General features: G+C 40.6%; 1 protein-coding gene across 2 annotated transcripts in view; it reads left to right on the forward strand.

The window, feature by feature from the left end:
- Positions 1-12773, forward strand: part of stxbp2 (syntaxin binding protein 2) — a 14693-nt gene extending 1920 nt beyond the window's left edge. The window contains exons 2-19 of one of the 2 annotated variants that reach the window (XM_046835280.1): positions 2367-2416; positions 2496-2577; positions 2837-2913; positions 3000-3075; positions 3324-3427; positions 4232-4386; positions 5457-5541; positions 6851-6981; positions 7216-7323; positions 7447-7504; positions 7719-7784; positions 7862-7942; positions 9150-9291; positions 9702-9808; positions 9885-9983; positions 10077-10162; positions 11086-11243; positions 12166-12773. In XM_046835280.1, coding sequence (XP_046691236.1) covers positions 2367-2416; positions 2496-2577; positions 2837-2913; positions 3000-3075; positions 3324-3427; positions 4232-4386; positions 5457-5541; positions 6851-6981; positions 7216-7323; positions 7447-7504; positions 7719-7784; positions 7862-7942; positions 9150-9291; positions 9702-9808; positions 9885-9983; positions 10077-10162; positions 11086-11243; positions 12166-12251 — 1751 coding nt within the window. In that variant the 3' untranslated portion in view covers positions 12252-12773. Of the gene's footprint in view, positions 1-2366; positions 2417-2495; positions 2578-2836; positions 2914-2999; positions 3076-3323; positions 3428-4231; positions 4387-5456; positions 5542-6850; positions 6982-7215; positions 7324-7446; positions 7505-7718; positions 7785-7861; positions 7943-9149; positions 9292-9701; positions 9809-9884; positions 9984-10076; positions 10163-11082; positions 11244-12165 lie in introns of both variants that reach the window. The other variant, XM_046835279.1, reaches the window with a different exon arrangement.
- Positions 12774-13404: the final 631 nt, after the last annotated feature.

Genomic DNA, 13404 nt, shown 5'->3' on the forward strand with positions numbered 1-13404 from the left:
TATCTCCTTGTACTCCTGCCTACTTTTCTCATCACTCTGTCAAATCCCAATTCTGTTTCTCCAACCTCTTTCTCCTTATGCTCTCCTGCACTTCCTCATTCCACCACCATGTCTCCTTGTCTTCCTTTCTATTTCCAGATGTCACACCAAGTACTTTTCTAGCTGCCTCCCTCATCACTCCTGCAGTAGTTTCCCAATCATCCAACACCTCTTCACCACCACTGAGCCCCTGTCTGACCTTTTCCCTGAACCTCACACTACACTCTTCCTCCTTCAGTTTCCACCATCTTATTCTTCTTTCATTCTTCACTCTCCTCCTCTTCTTCTTCACCTCCAAAACCATCCTACAGACCACCATCCGATGCTGTTTAGCTACACTGTCCCCTGCCAACACCTTACACTCTCCAATCTCCTTCAGGTTGCATCTTCTGCATAGAACATAGTCCACCTGTGTGCACCTAAAATAAGTGTTCACCACTGCTATTTCCATCCTTTTAGCAAAATCTACCACCATCTGCCCTTCCACATTCCTCTCCTTAAGGCCATACCTACCCATCACCTCCTCGTCACCTCTGTTTCCTTCACCTACATGCCCATTAAAATCTGCCCCAATCACCAATCTTTCATTCCTTCTCCTCCATCTCACAACTCACTTGTGGAGCATAAGCACTGATGACGTTCATCGTCACCCTTTTAACTTCCAGCTCCACGTTCATCACCTTATCAGAAACTCTATTTACCTCCACTAAACTTTTACTAAACTCTTCCTTCACACCATTTCTCTTTCCATCCACACCATGATAGAACAGTTTAAATACCTCCAATTTTCCTGGTCTTGCTCCCTTTCCACTTGGTCTCCTGAACACACAACATATCTACCTTTCTCCTCTTCATCATATCAGCTACCTCTCTCCCTTTACCCGTCATAGTGCCAACATTTAAAGTGCCAAGCTGAACCTCCACTTCTCCTTTCCCTACCGTCTCTGTCGATGTCTTCCTCCTCTCCTTCTTCTCCTTCGGTCAACAGTAGCCCAATTTCCACTGGTACCCTGTTGGTTAACGATACCACTGGCGGTCGTTAGTAACCCGGGCCTCGACCGATCCTGTATGAAATTCTCTTTCGTGATCCGCATATTTGATTTGGTACATGTTTTACGCTGGATGTCTTTCATAACACAGACCCTCCACATTTATCCAGGCTTGAGACCGGCACTAGGAGTGCACTGACGTGTACACGTGTGTACACACACACACACACACACACACACACACACACACACACAGGTAAATAAAGTGGATCACATGTTTGAATACGAGTCTCTTCTGCAATTTTTTTCCAAGTAGAAGAAGCATCTTTACTGACTCAGTTTACTTAAACCTACCCAGAAGTTCTTCCACTCCATATACATGATGTGTGTGTGTGTGTGTGTGTGTGTGTGTGTGTGTCTGTTAGTTCGGAATGTTCCTTTTGTTTCAATGCAATAAACTCGTTCATGTAATAAATATTTCCTTTGAACAAACAAACAAATTTATAAATGTCCAGATGTTCCACTTTATTTTCATGGGGAAAAAGAATCCTCCCTAAGCATAAAGAACAGCTTCACACACTCTCAGCATCTGGACACTTTGTTGTTCTTCACTAGTTGGAGATTTTCTCGTTCATCCCAGAGCAGATCAGTAGGATTTAGGTGCAGTGACTGGGCAGAACGTTTCCTGATAGATATCACTCCAGACCACTTTGATAACACTTACAGAACTCGGACGTACATTTCGGCTCATCGTCTTGTTGTATGGTGAAGTCGGTTTGCAGTCCAGACGGTATTGCATGGTGTTGAAGTAGGGAATGGTTGCCATGTTGGTTCCTTTCACTTCCTGGAATAAGTCTCCAACCTTCCCTGCTACAAAACAACCACAAACCATTAAGCTTCCAGTCTGATCACATCTTCTCTCCTGTTCTCCATCTCACACAAGTTCTTCTGTTAGAGACACAAATGTCACTGAACTTTCTTCTATTCATTCACTGTTCAATTCTTTGTTTCATAAAAACATCAGGAACATGCACAAGTCAAGGTGTTTCCAAATGTTTAATGATCTCTATATGAGTATTTAATAATCAAGATAATAAATTTTTTGCTGTAACTCAGAGCACATTATACACAATGCGGACAAAAGTTTGTGGACACCTGTGGACGTGTTTTTGTAAAAATTCCAGAAGTATCGTGTCATTACTCATCAGTGTCACAGGCTGAACCAGGAAGTGAAACTACAGTAATGCTCCTGTCTGTCTGTTTCACACTTTTTTTTTTTTTAAATAAATAAATGTATTTATTTATTTATTTATTTTTTTTTTTTTTCCCCTTTTAAAGAAATTATCAATGGAGTCCTGAAGAGTGTGAAGAAAGATGGCGAGTGGAAGGTAAAATCATCCTGGTTAAAAACTAACCGTTATTTTGGATCATGTGCTACAGTCACTAACACTATTTTTTTCCTTCCAGGTGCTTATTGTCGATCACATGAGCATGAGGATTCTGTCCTCGTGCTGCAAGATGTCCGACATCATGGCCGAAGGTGTAACCAGTGAGTAACATTCTTGTGATGATCCTTCACTTCTCCAGCGTGGTGGATTCTGGGTCCTGGGTCCTAGTGTCCCTCTGCTCTGCACACACACGCACATCATTATTTGTGTATTACAGTAAATCAGAATGAGGTTTTGAAACCTAATTTATTACTGTATCATTGTGTTTTTAAAAACTCTTAATGTTTCTTGAAGATGAGCAGGTCCGGGATTGAGCTCGAGCGCAGCCTGTAACCGTGTCTGCTTGTTTTTTTGTTGCAGTCGTGGAGGACATCAACAAGCGCAGAGAACCGATCTCTAGTCTGGAGGCTATCTACCTCATCTCTCCTGTGCCAAAGGCATGCACCCTTTCATACACCTTCATTACAGTGTTGCATGTTTTCTTCATCATCATCATGTGATTGTTTTATTTTTCTCCCTGCAGTCGGTTCATGCCCTGATCAATGACTTTAAAGACTCGGCTTTTACATACAAGACTGTGCATATCTTCTTTACAGACAGTAAGTAAGACCACACACACACACACACACACACACACACACACACACACACACACACATATTTAGAAGGGGACCCCATCCTCATCAGTGTGATTATAGTCTTTAAAACAATACAGAACACTGAAGAGTGAGAAATGGAAGTTGCTGCGGTATAATATAAATAAAACGCACCCCATGGACTTTTATTATTCTTAATCAGCATGTTATCGAAACATCACGTGACCCCTCATCTGTTTGTGACACTTCAGCTTGTCCAGACGGTCTTTTTGCTGAAATCGGAAGGTCGAGAGTCGCCAAAAGCATCAAAACGCTGAAGGAAATCAACGTAGCGTTCTTACCGTACGAATCCCAGGTGTGTGGTTGATCTTCCTTTATGTCGGTGCATTTTACACACACACACGCACACACACACACACACTCACTACATTGCAAATTTTGTTAACAAATTAGAATTAGCATTATGGAAACTCCACTGTCTGACTGCACTCTTGCCACACACACACTCTTTCTCCAGCCACACACACACTCTCTCTCGACACACACTCTTTCTTTCATTCTCTGTCACGCTCTCTCGCTCTCTCTAGCCACACACTCTCTATTTCTCTCTCTCTCTCTCTCGCTCTCTCTCGCCACACGCACTCTCTCTTTTGCCACACACACGCACTCTCTTGCCACGCACTCTGTTGCCACGCACTCTCTTGCCACACACTCTCTCGCCACACACTCTCTCGCCACACACTCTCTCGCCACACACTCTCTCGCCACACACACTTACCACACGTGCTCGCCACACACACACCCTCGCCACACACACCCTCGCCACACACACCCACGCCACACGCGCTCTCCACACACTCTTTTCATACACTCTCAGCTGTAGCTCCAGTGAAAGGAGACTTGGTGAATTGTCTTCATTAGATTTCTAGCTTTAGTAATGGTGTTCATTCTCGCTGTATGAGATTCCTGTCTGTGATGTAGCGCTCTGTTCTTTTGCGTTGGTGGTGTTCAGAGGTGAAATTGATTCCAACCGCTGAAGCCTGTTATATATATTTTTTTACTCTTCACTCTCTTCCTTTAGACACCAAATGTCCAGACTGATTTATATGTATGTTAAATTCCTTTATATGTATATGTGTGTTTCTTGTTCTTCTTGCAGGTGTTCTCTCTGGATGATCCTGCTTCGCTGCACTCTTTCTACAGCCCCACCCGGACGAACCCAGACGAGCGGGCTAAAATGATGGAGGCCGTGGCCGAGCAGATCGCGACGCTGTGCGACACGCTGAAGGAATATCCGGCTATCTGTTATCGCCAGTACGTACCTTCGCTATTCCCATTTTACTCAGGTTTCATCAGGAACGCTGCTTAAACACTTTGTTGGATTTGGATGTAGAGTAGATAGACGACAGATTGATGTTTAGGTACACAAACAGTCAAACATGTAGACATACAGATGGATAGGTGGACGGACACATAACTGGACACATGGATGGATGGATGGATGGATGGACCGAACAAACAATCATTTCGGTTTTATTTTTTAGACTGCTTTTAATAGTGAACGTTGTCCCAAAAAATGCTTTGAAAAGAAAGAAATAGATCACAAATGTAAATTTCAATTCTATAAATTAGTCTCGAAGTTTATCCCGAAGTTTATCTCTAATGACTGAGCCAGTGGTGACTGTGGTGAGGAAAACCTTCCCGAAATAATGTGAGGAACAAACCTTTAGAGGAACCAGACTCAGAAGGGAACTCATCTTCATCTGGGTGGCCCCGAATGTCCATCATTACAGTTCCAACATTTTCATATACATATTAGGTTCCTAACTGTTCACTTATGAAGATTTGAGTGAACAATAAAACATGGTGAATGTAGTCATTGTATATTGACTGTATGCAGGCTGCTTATATTAATTACAGTCCAAATCCATCTTCATTGTTCTTGAGTTTCATTCTCCACTGTAACCTCACATAATCACTCACATTTTATTGTGTGTAACCTCACATCAATCACTCACATCTCCATCCTCCACTGTAACCTCAGGGATCTCTAGACTTTAGACTGTCTACTCAATATACTATATTATACTATATTTATATATATAAATTATATATTTATATATTCCACTCCAATCCATGTAAGTGGATCTTCAGGGAGCTGGAGCTTTGTGCACAGGGGCATCATCATGCTGGGACAGGTTTTGGTCTCCTAGTTCATGTGAAGGCACAATTTTAGATGTCTAATACAAATGTTTGGCTCTAAAACAGTGTGAAGAAGAAGCTCATTTGGCTGGAACAGTCATATGTATAATACATACATATATATATATATATATATATATATATATATATATATAAGCTTCCTTTCTGTATCTTCTCTTCAGAGGTCCGAAGGAGAATTTAGCCTTGGCTGAGATCGTGCTGGATCGCTTAAACGCACATAAAGCGGACAACCCGAGCATGGGAGAGGTGAGACGATCAGACTGTCTGTTTCAGACTTGATCAGTTTGATTGATCAGATACGGCTTTCAGTCGCATGAACATAACGAGTTCACCGAAGGACTGAACTTCAGCCTGCCTTTTTATCTTCTCGTTTTCTTCTTCCAATGCTGTCTTATATAGTGTTTTTTCACTCTCTCTTTTTCTTTCCTTTTTCTTGCTGTTCGTCTTCTCAGCTGATATTTTCCCCACGCTGAAGGTGCGTATCTGCTCGCTTTCGCCTTCCTTTTGCTGTGTTTCCCAGTGTGCGTTTCAGTCCATTTCATCATCTCTGATACGTTTCTCCATAAAAAAACTCCTGCTTTCCTTCAGTCAGTAACCTCCGTCACATGCATCACATGATTTAATACCAATCTCAGTTTTTTATTTTTTTTTATTTGGTAATGTACAACCATGATATTAAAGGAATCACACACTCGAAAATGTTGTAGGAAATTAATGAATGACGGTTTGAGTAAAGCTGATTTTATTTCCAAAGGCAGCACAACATGAGTTGATTTATTCCTCTAATTTCCAAGCGTCGTGCTTTTTATCTGTTTAGAGTTTTATTCTATATTGTGGAATATCCAGGGAATTCCTCTTATTGCTCACGTTATAGTGGAAGGCCATCAGGGCCAGCGATGCCTTTTCCGCTGGAGTAAACACTCAAATATCAGAATCACTGACTTCTGTTTTAATATATATTTTGTCCATGAATGTGCATTAAATTATTCCCAATAGTCTCATATCATCCAGCAATGTTTTTATATATATTTTTATAATGTATTTTTTAATTGAAAATGATTTTTTTTGTATTTTGATTGAATGAAATGCTTAGTTTATTTTTCACAGATTGCAATTTCGGCAGTAGAAATTTTACTTTTTAAAAAAAGGAAAAATGTAAAAAATCTTGTTTTGAGAGACCCGTCTTATCTTTCTCTCGCATATTTAGTATTGTTCTTTTAATAAAGAAAAAGTGCTGTTTATCCGATTAATCTGTGGAATAATCGAAAGAAAAATTCGATAACTAAAACAATCGGGAGCTGCAGCGATAATTCTTTTGTTAGTTCTTTTTCTATTAGTTTGTGTGTTTGTAGTTGTTCGCTTTATTTTAATTTAAACCGGTAGTGATGTGGTTACTGATGTATAAGATGCTAATAGGCTAATGCTCTCTAGCTTGTTAGTTAATAAGACACACATGAAAGCACCTCCGAATGTCGTGGTTTCAGTTTTAGCATGTAGCCTGCTGGGAATGTGGCTGACGTGCGGTTGTTGGTTTTACCGTGTGTTTTGATGACAGGGTACGGATAAAGCGCGCTCGCAGTTGCTGATCGTGGATCGCGGCTACGACCCGATCTCTCCTATCCTGCACGAGCTCACCTTTCAGGCTATGGTGCACGACATGCTGGACATCGATCAGGACATCTACAGGTGAGAGGGAATTCCTGTTAACCAGGGGTCGTTGTTTTGATTTGAAATCTAATTGTGTTTCTGAATATGATGAAGGTGGTGCAGAAATGTTTGTGTGCAGTAACGTCAAAGGACCTTCACGCCCGAAAGGGTTAAAGATGCGTTGTTCTTCCAGAGTTCCTTTACACGTGATCTGATCTCATCATGAAGACGCTCTCATAACGCGCGCACTTTATTTGCTCCGTTTGGTTGCAGGTACGAAACCACCGGGCTCGGGGACAACAAGACGAAGGAGGTTCTCCTGGATGAGGATGATGAGCTGTGGGTGCAGCTCAGACACATGCATATTGCTGATGTCACCAAGTAAGATCATCACACCATCTCTCACTCTCTCACACACACACACACACACACCCACCCACATGCTTTCATTACAGTTCACACCACTGAAACCACTTTGTGCTGAAAAAACTCGTCTGTTTTCAGGAAAGTGACTGAGCTGCTGCGGACCTTTTGTGAAAGTAAGAGGATGAACACAGACAAGGTATAGGGTTTTATTTGTTTATTTTTTGGCTACATGTTAAAATGTGAGAACATCTAACAATATTTCAATTAGGAATTACCACATGAATGAAATGGTATCGTTGTATCGTATCGTTCAATGGTGTCCATTAAATATTGAATCGATCCTGAATGAACTGAATCAAACACTAGCAGGTTCGTATATCATCCATCTGACGTCTACTCTGGTTTTACAGGCCAACCTTAAAGATCTTTCCCAGATGCTGAAGAAGATGCCCCAGTACCAGAAAGAGCTGAGTCTGGTCAGTGTTGTGCACCACAGTGCTCTGTTTTCTTCTGCGGTGTCGAGCGTGTGTTTATGAGTGTGTTTGTTCTGCAGTACTCCACTCATCTGAACCTGGCCGACGCCTGCATGAAGAAATTCAAAGCCTCTCTGGATAAACTGTGTGAGGTAGAGCAGGTGAGCCATGGTTTCTTCAGACCTGATTACTCAACACTTCCTGCTTCCAGCTCACCCTGGCTGCTGCTCATTGCTGCGCTTCTTAAAACACTTCCTGTCTGTGACAACGGAAAACGCTGCCTCGGCGTGAAGGAGAACAAACTACGTTCCTGCTTTTTCTGACCAGATCAGTTTTTACTCTGAACACAACTTCACAATCAAAGCAGAGCCAATGGGTTTATTTATGGCAAAGATCATGGTTCTCCACCTAGTTCTCCACCTAGTTCTCCACCTAGTTCTCGTAATAGTTCTTCTCATAGTTCTCCTAATAGTTTTCCACCTAGTTATTCTCATAGTTCTCCACCTAGTTCTCCACCTAGTTCTCCACCTAGTTCTCCTCATAGTTCTCCTCATAGTTCTCCACCTCGTTCTCCTTATAGTTTTCCACCTAGTTCTCCTAATAGTTCTGATCATAATTCTCCTCATAGTTCTCCCCATAATTCTCCTAATAGTGCTATTATTAGTTCTCCTAATAGTTCTCCAATTTGGTTTTTCAATTAGTTCTCCTAACAGTTCTCCTAACAGTTATTAGTTCCCGGTTAGTTCTCCTATTAGTTCTTGTGAAAGTTCTCCTATTAGTTCTCTAATGTTGTGTGTTGTAGTTGTTCGCTTTGTTTTGAGGTAATTAGGCAGTGACCTGGTTATTGGTGTACAAGATGTAATAGGCTAATGCTATGTAGCTTGTTAGCAACTTTGGGTCATAGTTTACATTAAATAATACTTGGCTTGTTCACTAGAAACCTGGCTATGGATTTTTTTATTGCACACCATGAAAAGCCGATTATTAGCTGATGTGTGTAGCTACAGTCTAAGAGAGTTTAATTATTAGCTAACATGCTAGCAAACTGTAGTAACTCCAAATAATAATTAGCTTAATGTTAGCAACTGGCTAGCAACAGTGACATGTGTGTTTTAAAGTGTAACAGTGCAGCATGCAGCCTCATTAGAGGAAGTAGTGTTAGAAACAGAAAAAAAGTAAATATTAGTGTGTGTGTGTGTGTGTGTGTGTGTGTGTGTGTGTGTGTGTGTGTGTGTGATATAAACAGGAACTTGCAGCTCTGTGGTTTTTGTGAAAAGCCCTTTGTTTCTTCATGTCCCCCCTGTACTAAACATGTCCTAATATGTACAGGATGTAGCGTTTGTGATGTGAGATCTTTCTCCTCTGTAGGATCTGGCCATGGGCTCGAACGCTGATGGTGAGCCCCTTAAAGATGCCATGAAGAACATCGTCCCCGTCCTGCTGAATGCCGAGATTCAACCCTACGACAAAATCCGCATAATTCTACTCTACATCTTTTACAAGAAAAAGGGTACGGCTTCCTGTGGCTTCACACACACACACACACACACACACACACACACACACACACACACACACACACACACTCGCACTCGCACTCACCCACCCTTTCTCCCTCCCATAGACATTTTAAAGATGGTAGACATGTTTTTCAAAGCACTTGTTCATGTCTATGAAACACATGGAAAAAAAACCATAGAAAACATTTAGATGTTTAAAAGTAATTATGGTGTTTTAAATGACGTGAATCATCAGGACACCAAACGTAACTTTCGCTATGTTTCCACACGGACGGTTTTTATTGCCGGATTTTGCTGTGGAGTTTATACATTTTTTTTTTTTATCTGAGAAAAGAAGGGACGTCGTGAATAAATGAAGTATTGAAGGAATATATATATTCTCTTGTAACTCCTTACACAGGCATTGCTGAAGAGAACCTGACGAAGCTCATCCAGCACGCTAACGTGCAGCAGAACAGCAACATCATCACAAACCTGCAGCACCTCGGCTGCCCCATCATCGCCGGCGTGAGTTCCGTCACACGTCCACCATCAGCTGTACTGCTTGAGTGGCACCGTGTAAACGTGTTGTTCTGCTTTACAGGGTGCTAGTGCTGGGAAATCTCTGCCTGAGAGAAAAGAGCGGACCGGAGACACGTACCAGCTCTCCCGCTGGACCCCCATCATCAAAGACGTCATGGAGGTATGAGGAACGCTCGGAGCAGAGGACGTCTCTTAAAATTGAAGCGTCTTTCATTGAGTTAAAATCGGTTTGTCTTTATTTTATTTTTTGTAGAACATTATTGAGGATAAGTTGGACAGAAAGCAGTGGCCGTTCCTCTCTGATCCAGCGCCCATCTCTACCACTCAGACTGTCGTGAGGTATCACGTGTTTCACACACAGCTTTATATTCATTGTTCACCTCGTCTTCTGACTTGTAACGTATGGCACTTTTACAAACGAGCCTTTGAAGTGCAAAAAGAAAAAAGATGAAATAAAACCAGACGTTTGTCCCTTCTACTGTGTGCAGGAAGTTACAGCTCTACCTCTGCCATGTTAATCTGTATTCTATGGGACTCTCAGGACACGTCTCAGTCTCAGTAGTGCTGTGATACGTCATATTCACGTAGCAGCAGCGGTGCTGAGAGAACGCGCTCAAGAAACAGTTTAGCGACGAGAAATCGATCTACATATCAAATACTGCTCACTTTCTAAATAATAAAAGTATAGAACATCTGCTATTAATTATATATTAATAAAGTGTTTTTTACAGATGAAAATGTGTTAAAATTGATGCAATTAAAAAAATGCACACTTTTTTAAATCCATGCATCACATTATTAACTTTTATGCTGATGCACTGATGAGAATCTTTTTATCCCTAGTTTTATTGGTTGCCATATCATTAATATTTGCCCCCCGGGTGTGTAGATTATTATTATTTTTAAATTTATTGTATACCATTGTGTGTGTTGACCAGTTTGATAATATCTCCTCATGGTCTCCAGGGGGTGTTGGGTCAAATATAAAAAAAAAATTGATAATAATAATAAAAAGAAATGACAATTTTAAATTGTACATTTTACCCATTTCGAGGTTCCATCCCATGCATGAAACCAGTTAGATAAAGAGATCTTGTTGTCACTCTTTATAGCAGCGATAAATGCTCTTTCTCATCATTACAGATTAGAGAGCACTGACACTGGAGACTCCTCCCATCATAACAGTCTTAAGCTGTAATATATCTTGTATTGTTCCAGTGCTCCGCTGTGTGGTTTAGATTGTTTTCTCTGAACACCAGCAGTGCACGGTTCGGACACTGGCACAAGAACAAGGCGACGACGGAGTACCGCAGCGGCCCTCGGCTCATCATCTTCATCATCGGGGGCGTCACACACTCGGAGATGCGCTCGGCTTACGAAGTCACCCGCGCTACTGACGGGAAATGGGAGGTCCTGATTGGTGGGTGAACTGATGGGCGGATTTACTGACCGTTTAAAATACAATTATATTTTTCATTTATCAAGTATGTGTTTATGAATGTGTTCATGTCTGTGTCCGTGTGTCGTCTGCCTTTCTGTGTCTGTCTCTCTTTCTGTGTCTGTCTCTGTGTCTGTCTCTCTTTCTGTGTCTGTCTCTCTTTCTGTGTCTGTCTCTCTTTCTGTGTCTGTCTCTCTTTTTGTGTCTGCCTCTCTATGTCTGTCTGCCTTTCTCTGTCGGTCTGCCTTTCTGTTTCTGTCTCTCTTTCTGTGTCTGTCCCTATCTTTTTGTCTCTTTTGTCTGTCTGTGTCTGCTTGTTTTTTTTTTTTATGTGTCTTTCTATGTCTGTCTGCATCTGTGTGTCTGTTTTTGGTTGTGTGTATGCCTGTATGCTTGTCTGTGTCTGTAACTGGTGGTGTTTTAGCTTTATTTTACTGTGTGTGTGTGTGTGTGTGTGTGTTTGTCATTACCATGTACAACAGTTATGACATGTTTGTTTCCTGCCACAACTACTCTATTTTAGTTTTTGCTCTATTTTCAGTGGAAAGGTGTTGACATTATTTTTAACATTATTTTTATAACCCACACAAAATTAACAATAACATTTTAAATATCATTTTTTTTCTAAAATTGTTATTTCTATGATTTATTTTAAGATGCTGATGCAGGCAATTGTCCAGAACATGAAATAAAGCAAATGGCTGAAAAAACGGGAAGGAAAAATAATCGACATAAAAAAAACAAACAGTATTAGACTTCAAAATGTAGATAAATAAAGTGTTTAAAATCATCAAAGTAAAAATATGAGATATGATTGATTATATATTTCTATCACTTATATGTAGTAATAATAATAACTTTATGCATTAAAATTGTTTCTGACTGCTTTCCGTTTGTGTTTCAGGTTCGTCCCACATTCTGACCCCAACCGGATTTCTGAACGACCTGAAGACTCTGGATCAGCCGGCGAGCGCGTCTGCTCAGCAGTGACTCCTCGAAACGTCTCGGTCTGTCCGGAAACCCGTTCCACGTGTATAATTCTGTTTCATCTGATTAAGAGTAGTAAACCGATCTAAACTTCTTTACATTCTCTTTTTTTCTGCCTTTTCTATCCGGAGAACATGGTGTGTATATATTTGTGGTATTTAAATAATTTAAAATGAGATTTATGGAGATGTGACTGGAACCAGAGCCGTTTGGGAGGTTTTTCTGATCTACAGCTGTGTTCTGTTCTACTGCCAGTTTACTTACACACACACACACACACACACTGGATTCCCAGAAAACACACTGTAGCTTATAGACTGCTGATGATTGCTTCTGTTTTATTTCTTTTTTTATGCGTACAGTTTGCTCACATGAAGCATCTGCACTTTTACCAGATACACTTTCTTCTTTTCTTGAAGGATAGAACATGCTGAATAGTAGCATAAGGACACGATACCCTTTTCTCCTGTAGTCAAGGCAGTGATGATGATGATGATGATGATGATATAAAGCATTTTTCCCTTTGCAGAGTTTTATCTTTCATATGAGTATATCTTTCTTAATTGTTTTTAAACTGGTGCACTTTTCTTGATCTTTCTTGAATGTTTTCACAGATGTTGGTTGTTTACTTGGGTAGTTTTGTTTGTTTTGTTTGTTAGTTAAAACATAAATAAAAAGCTTTATTCCAATCTTGAATGGCCGAGTTTGTTTGTTTGTTTGTTTGTATTGGACTATTTCCTGTTTTCACAGTCCCGTATTCGACGTTTTACATGAATGCACTTTGGGTTATTGCTCAGTAATTGTACTCGATCATTTTATCTGTATACACTATCTGGCTGTAAAAAAGTTGGATTTTAGTGAAGCAAATAGGTAGGAGCCAAACTGGATAATTATTCCAGTCATTAATATGTGATGTGATGTAATGACAAATGTGTGCTGTAATCAAAGCAAAAAAAATATTAGTCACCAGACAATATTACTATTGTAATGTTGGATATCAATATAAGCACCAGATGAGATGGATAGATAAATAGATGGATTGCTAGATGGATAAAAAGACAGACAGATGGTTTAATAAATCAAATTGACCAATCATTAAATTGTGCAGCTTTAACTATACCCGTTAGGTGGCGACAGAGATCACTGTGAGTCCCCA

The sequence above is a fragment of the Silurus meridionalis genome, chromosome 22 (genome assembly GCF_014805685.1).
Source record: "Silurus meridionalis isolate SWU-2019-XX chromosome 22, ASM1480568v1, whole genome shotgun sequence".
NCBI classification, from domain to species: Eukaryota; Metazoa; Chordata; class Actinopteri; order Siluriformes; family Siluridae; genus Silurus; species Silurus meridionalis.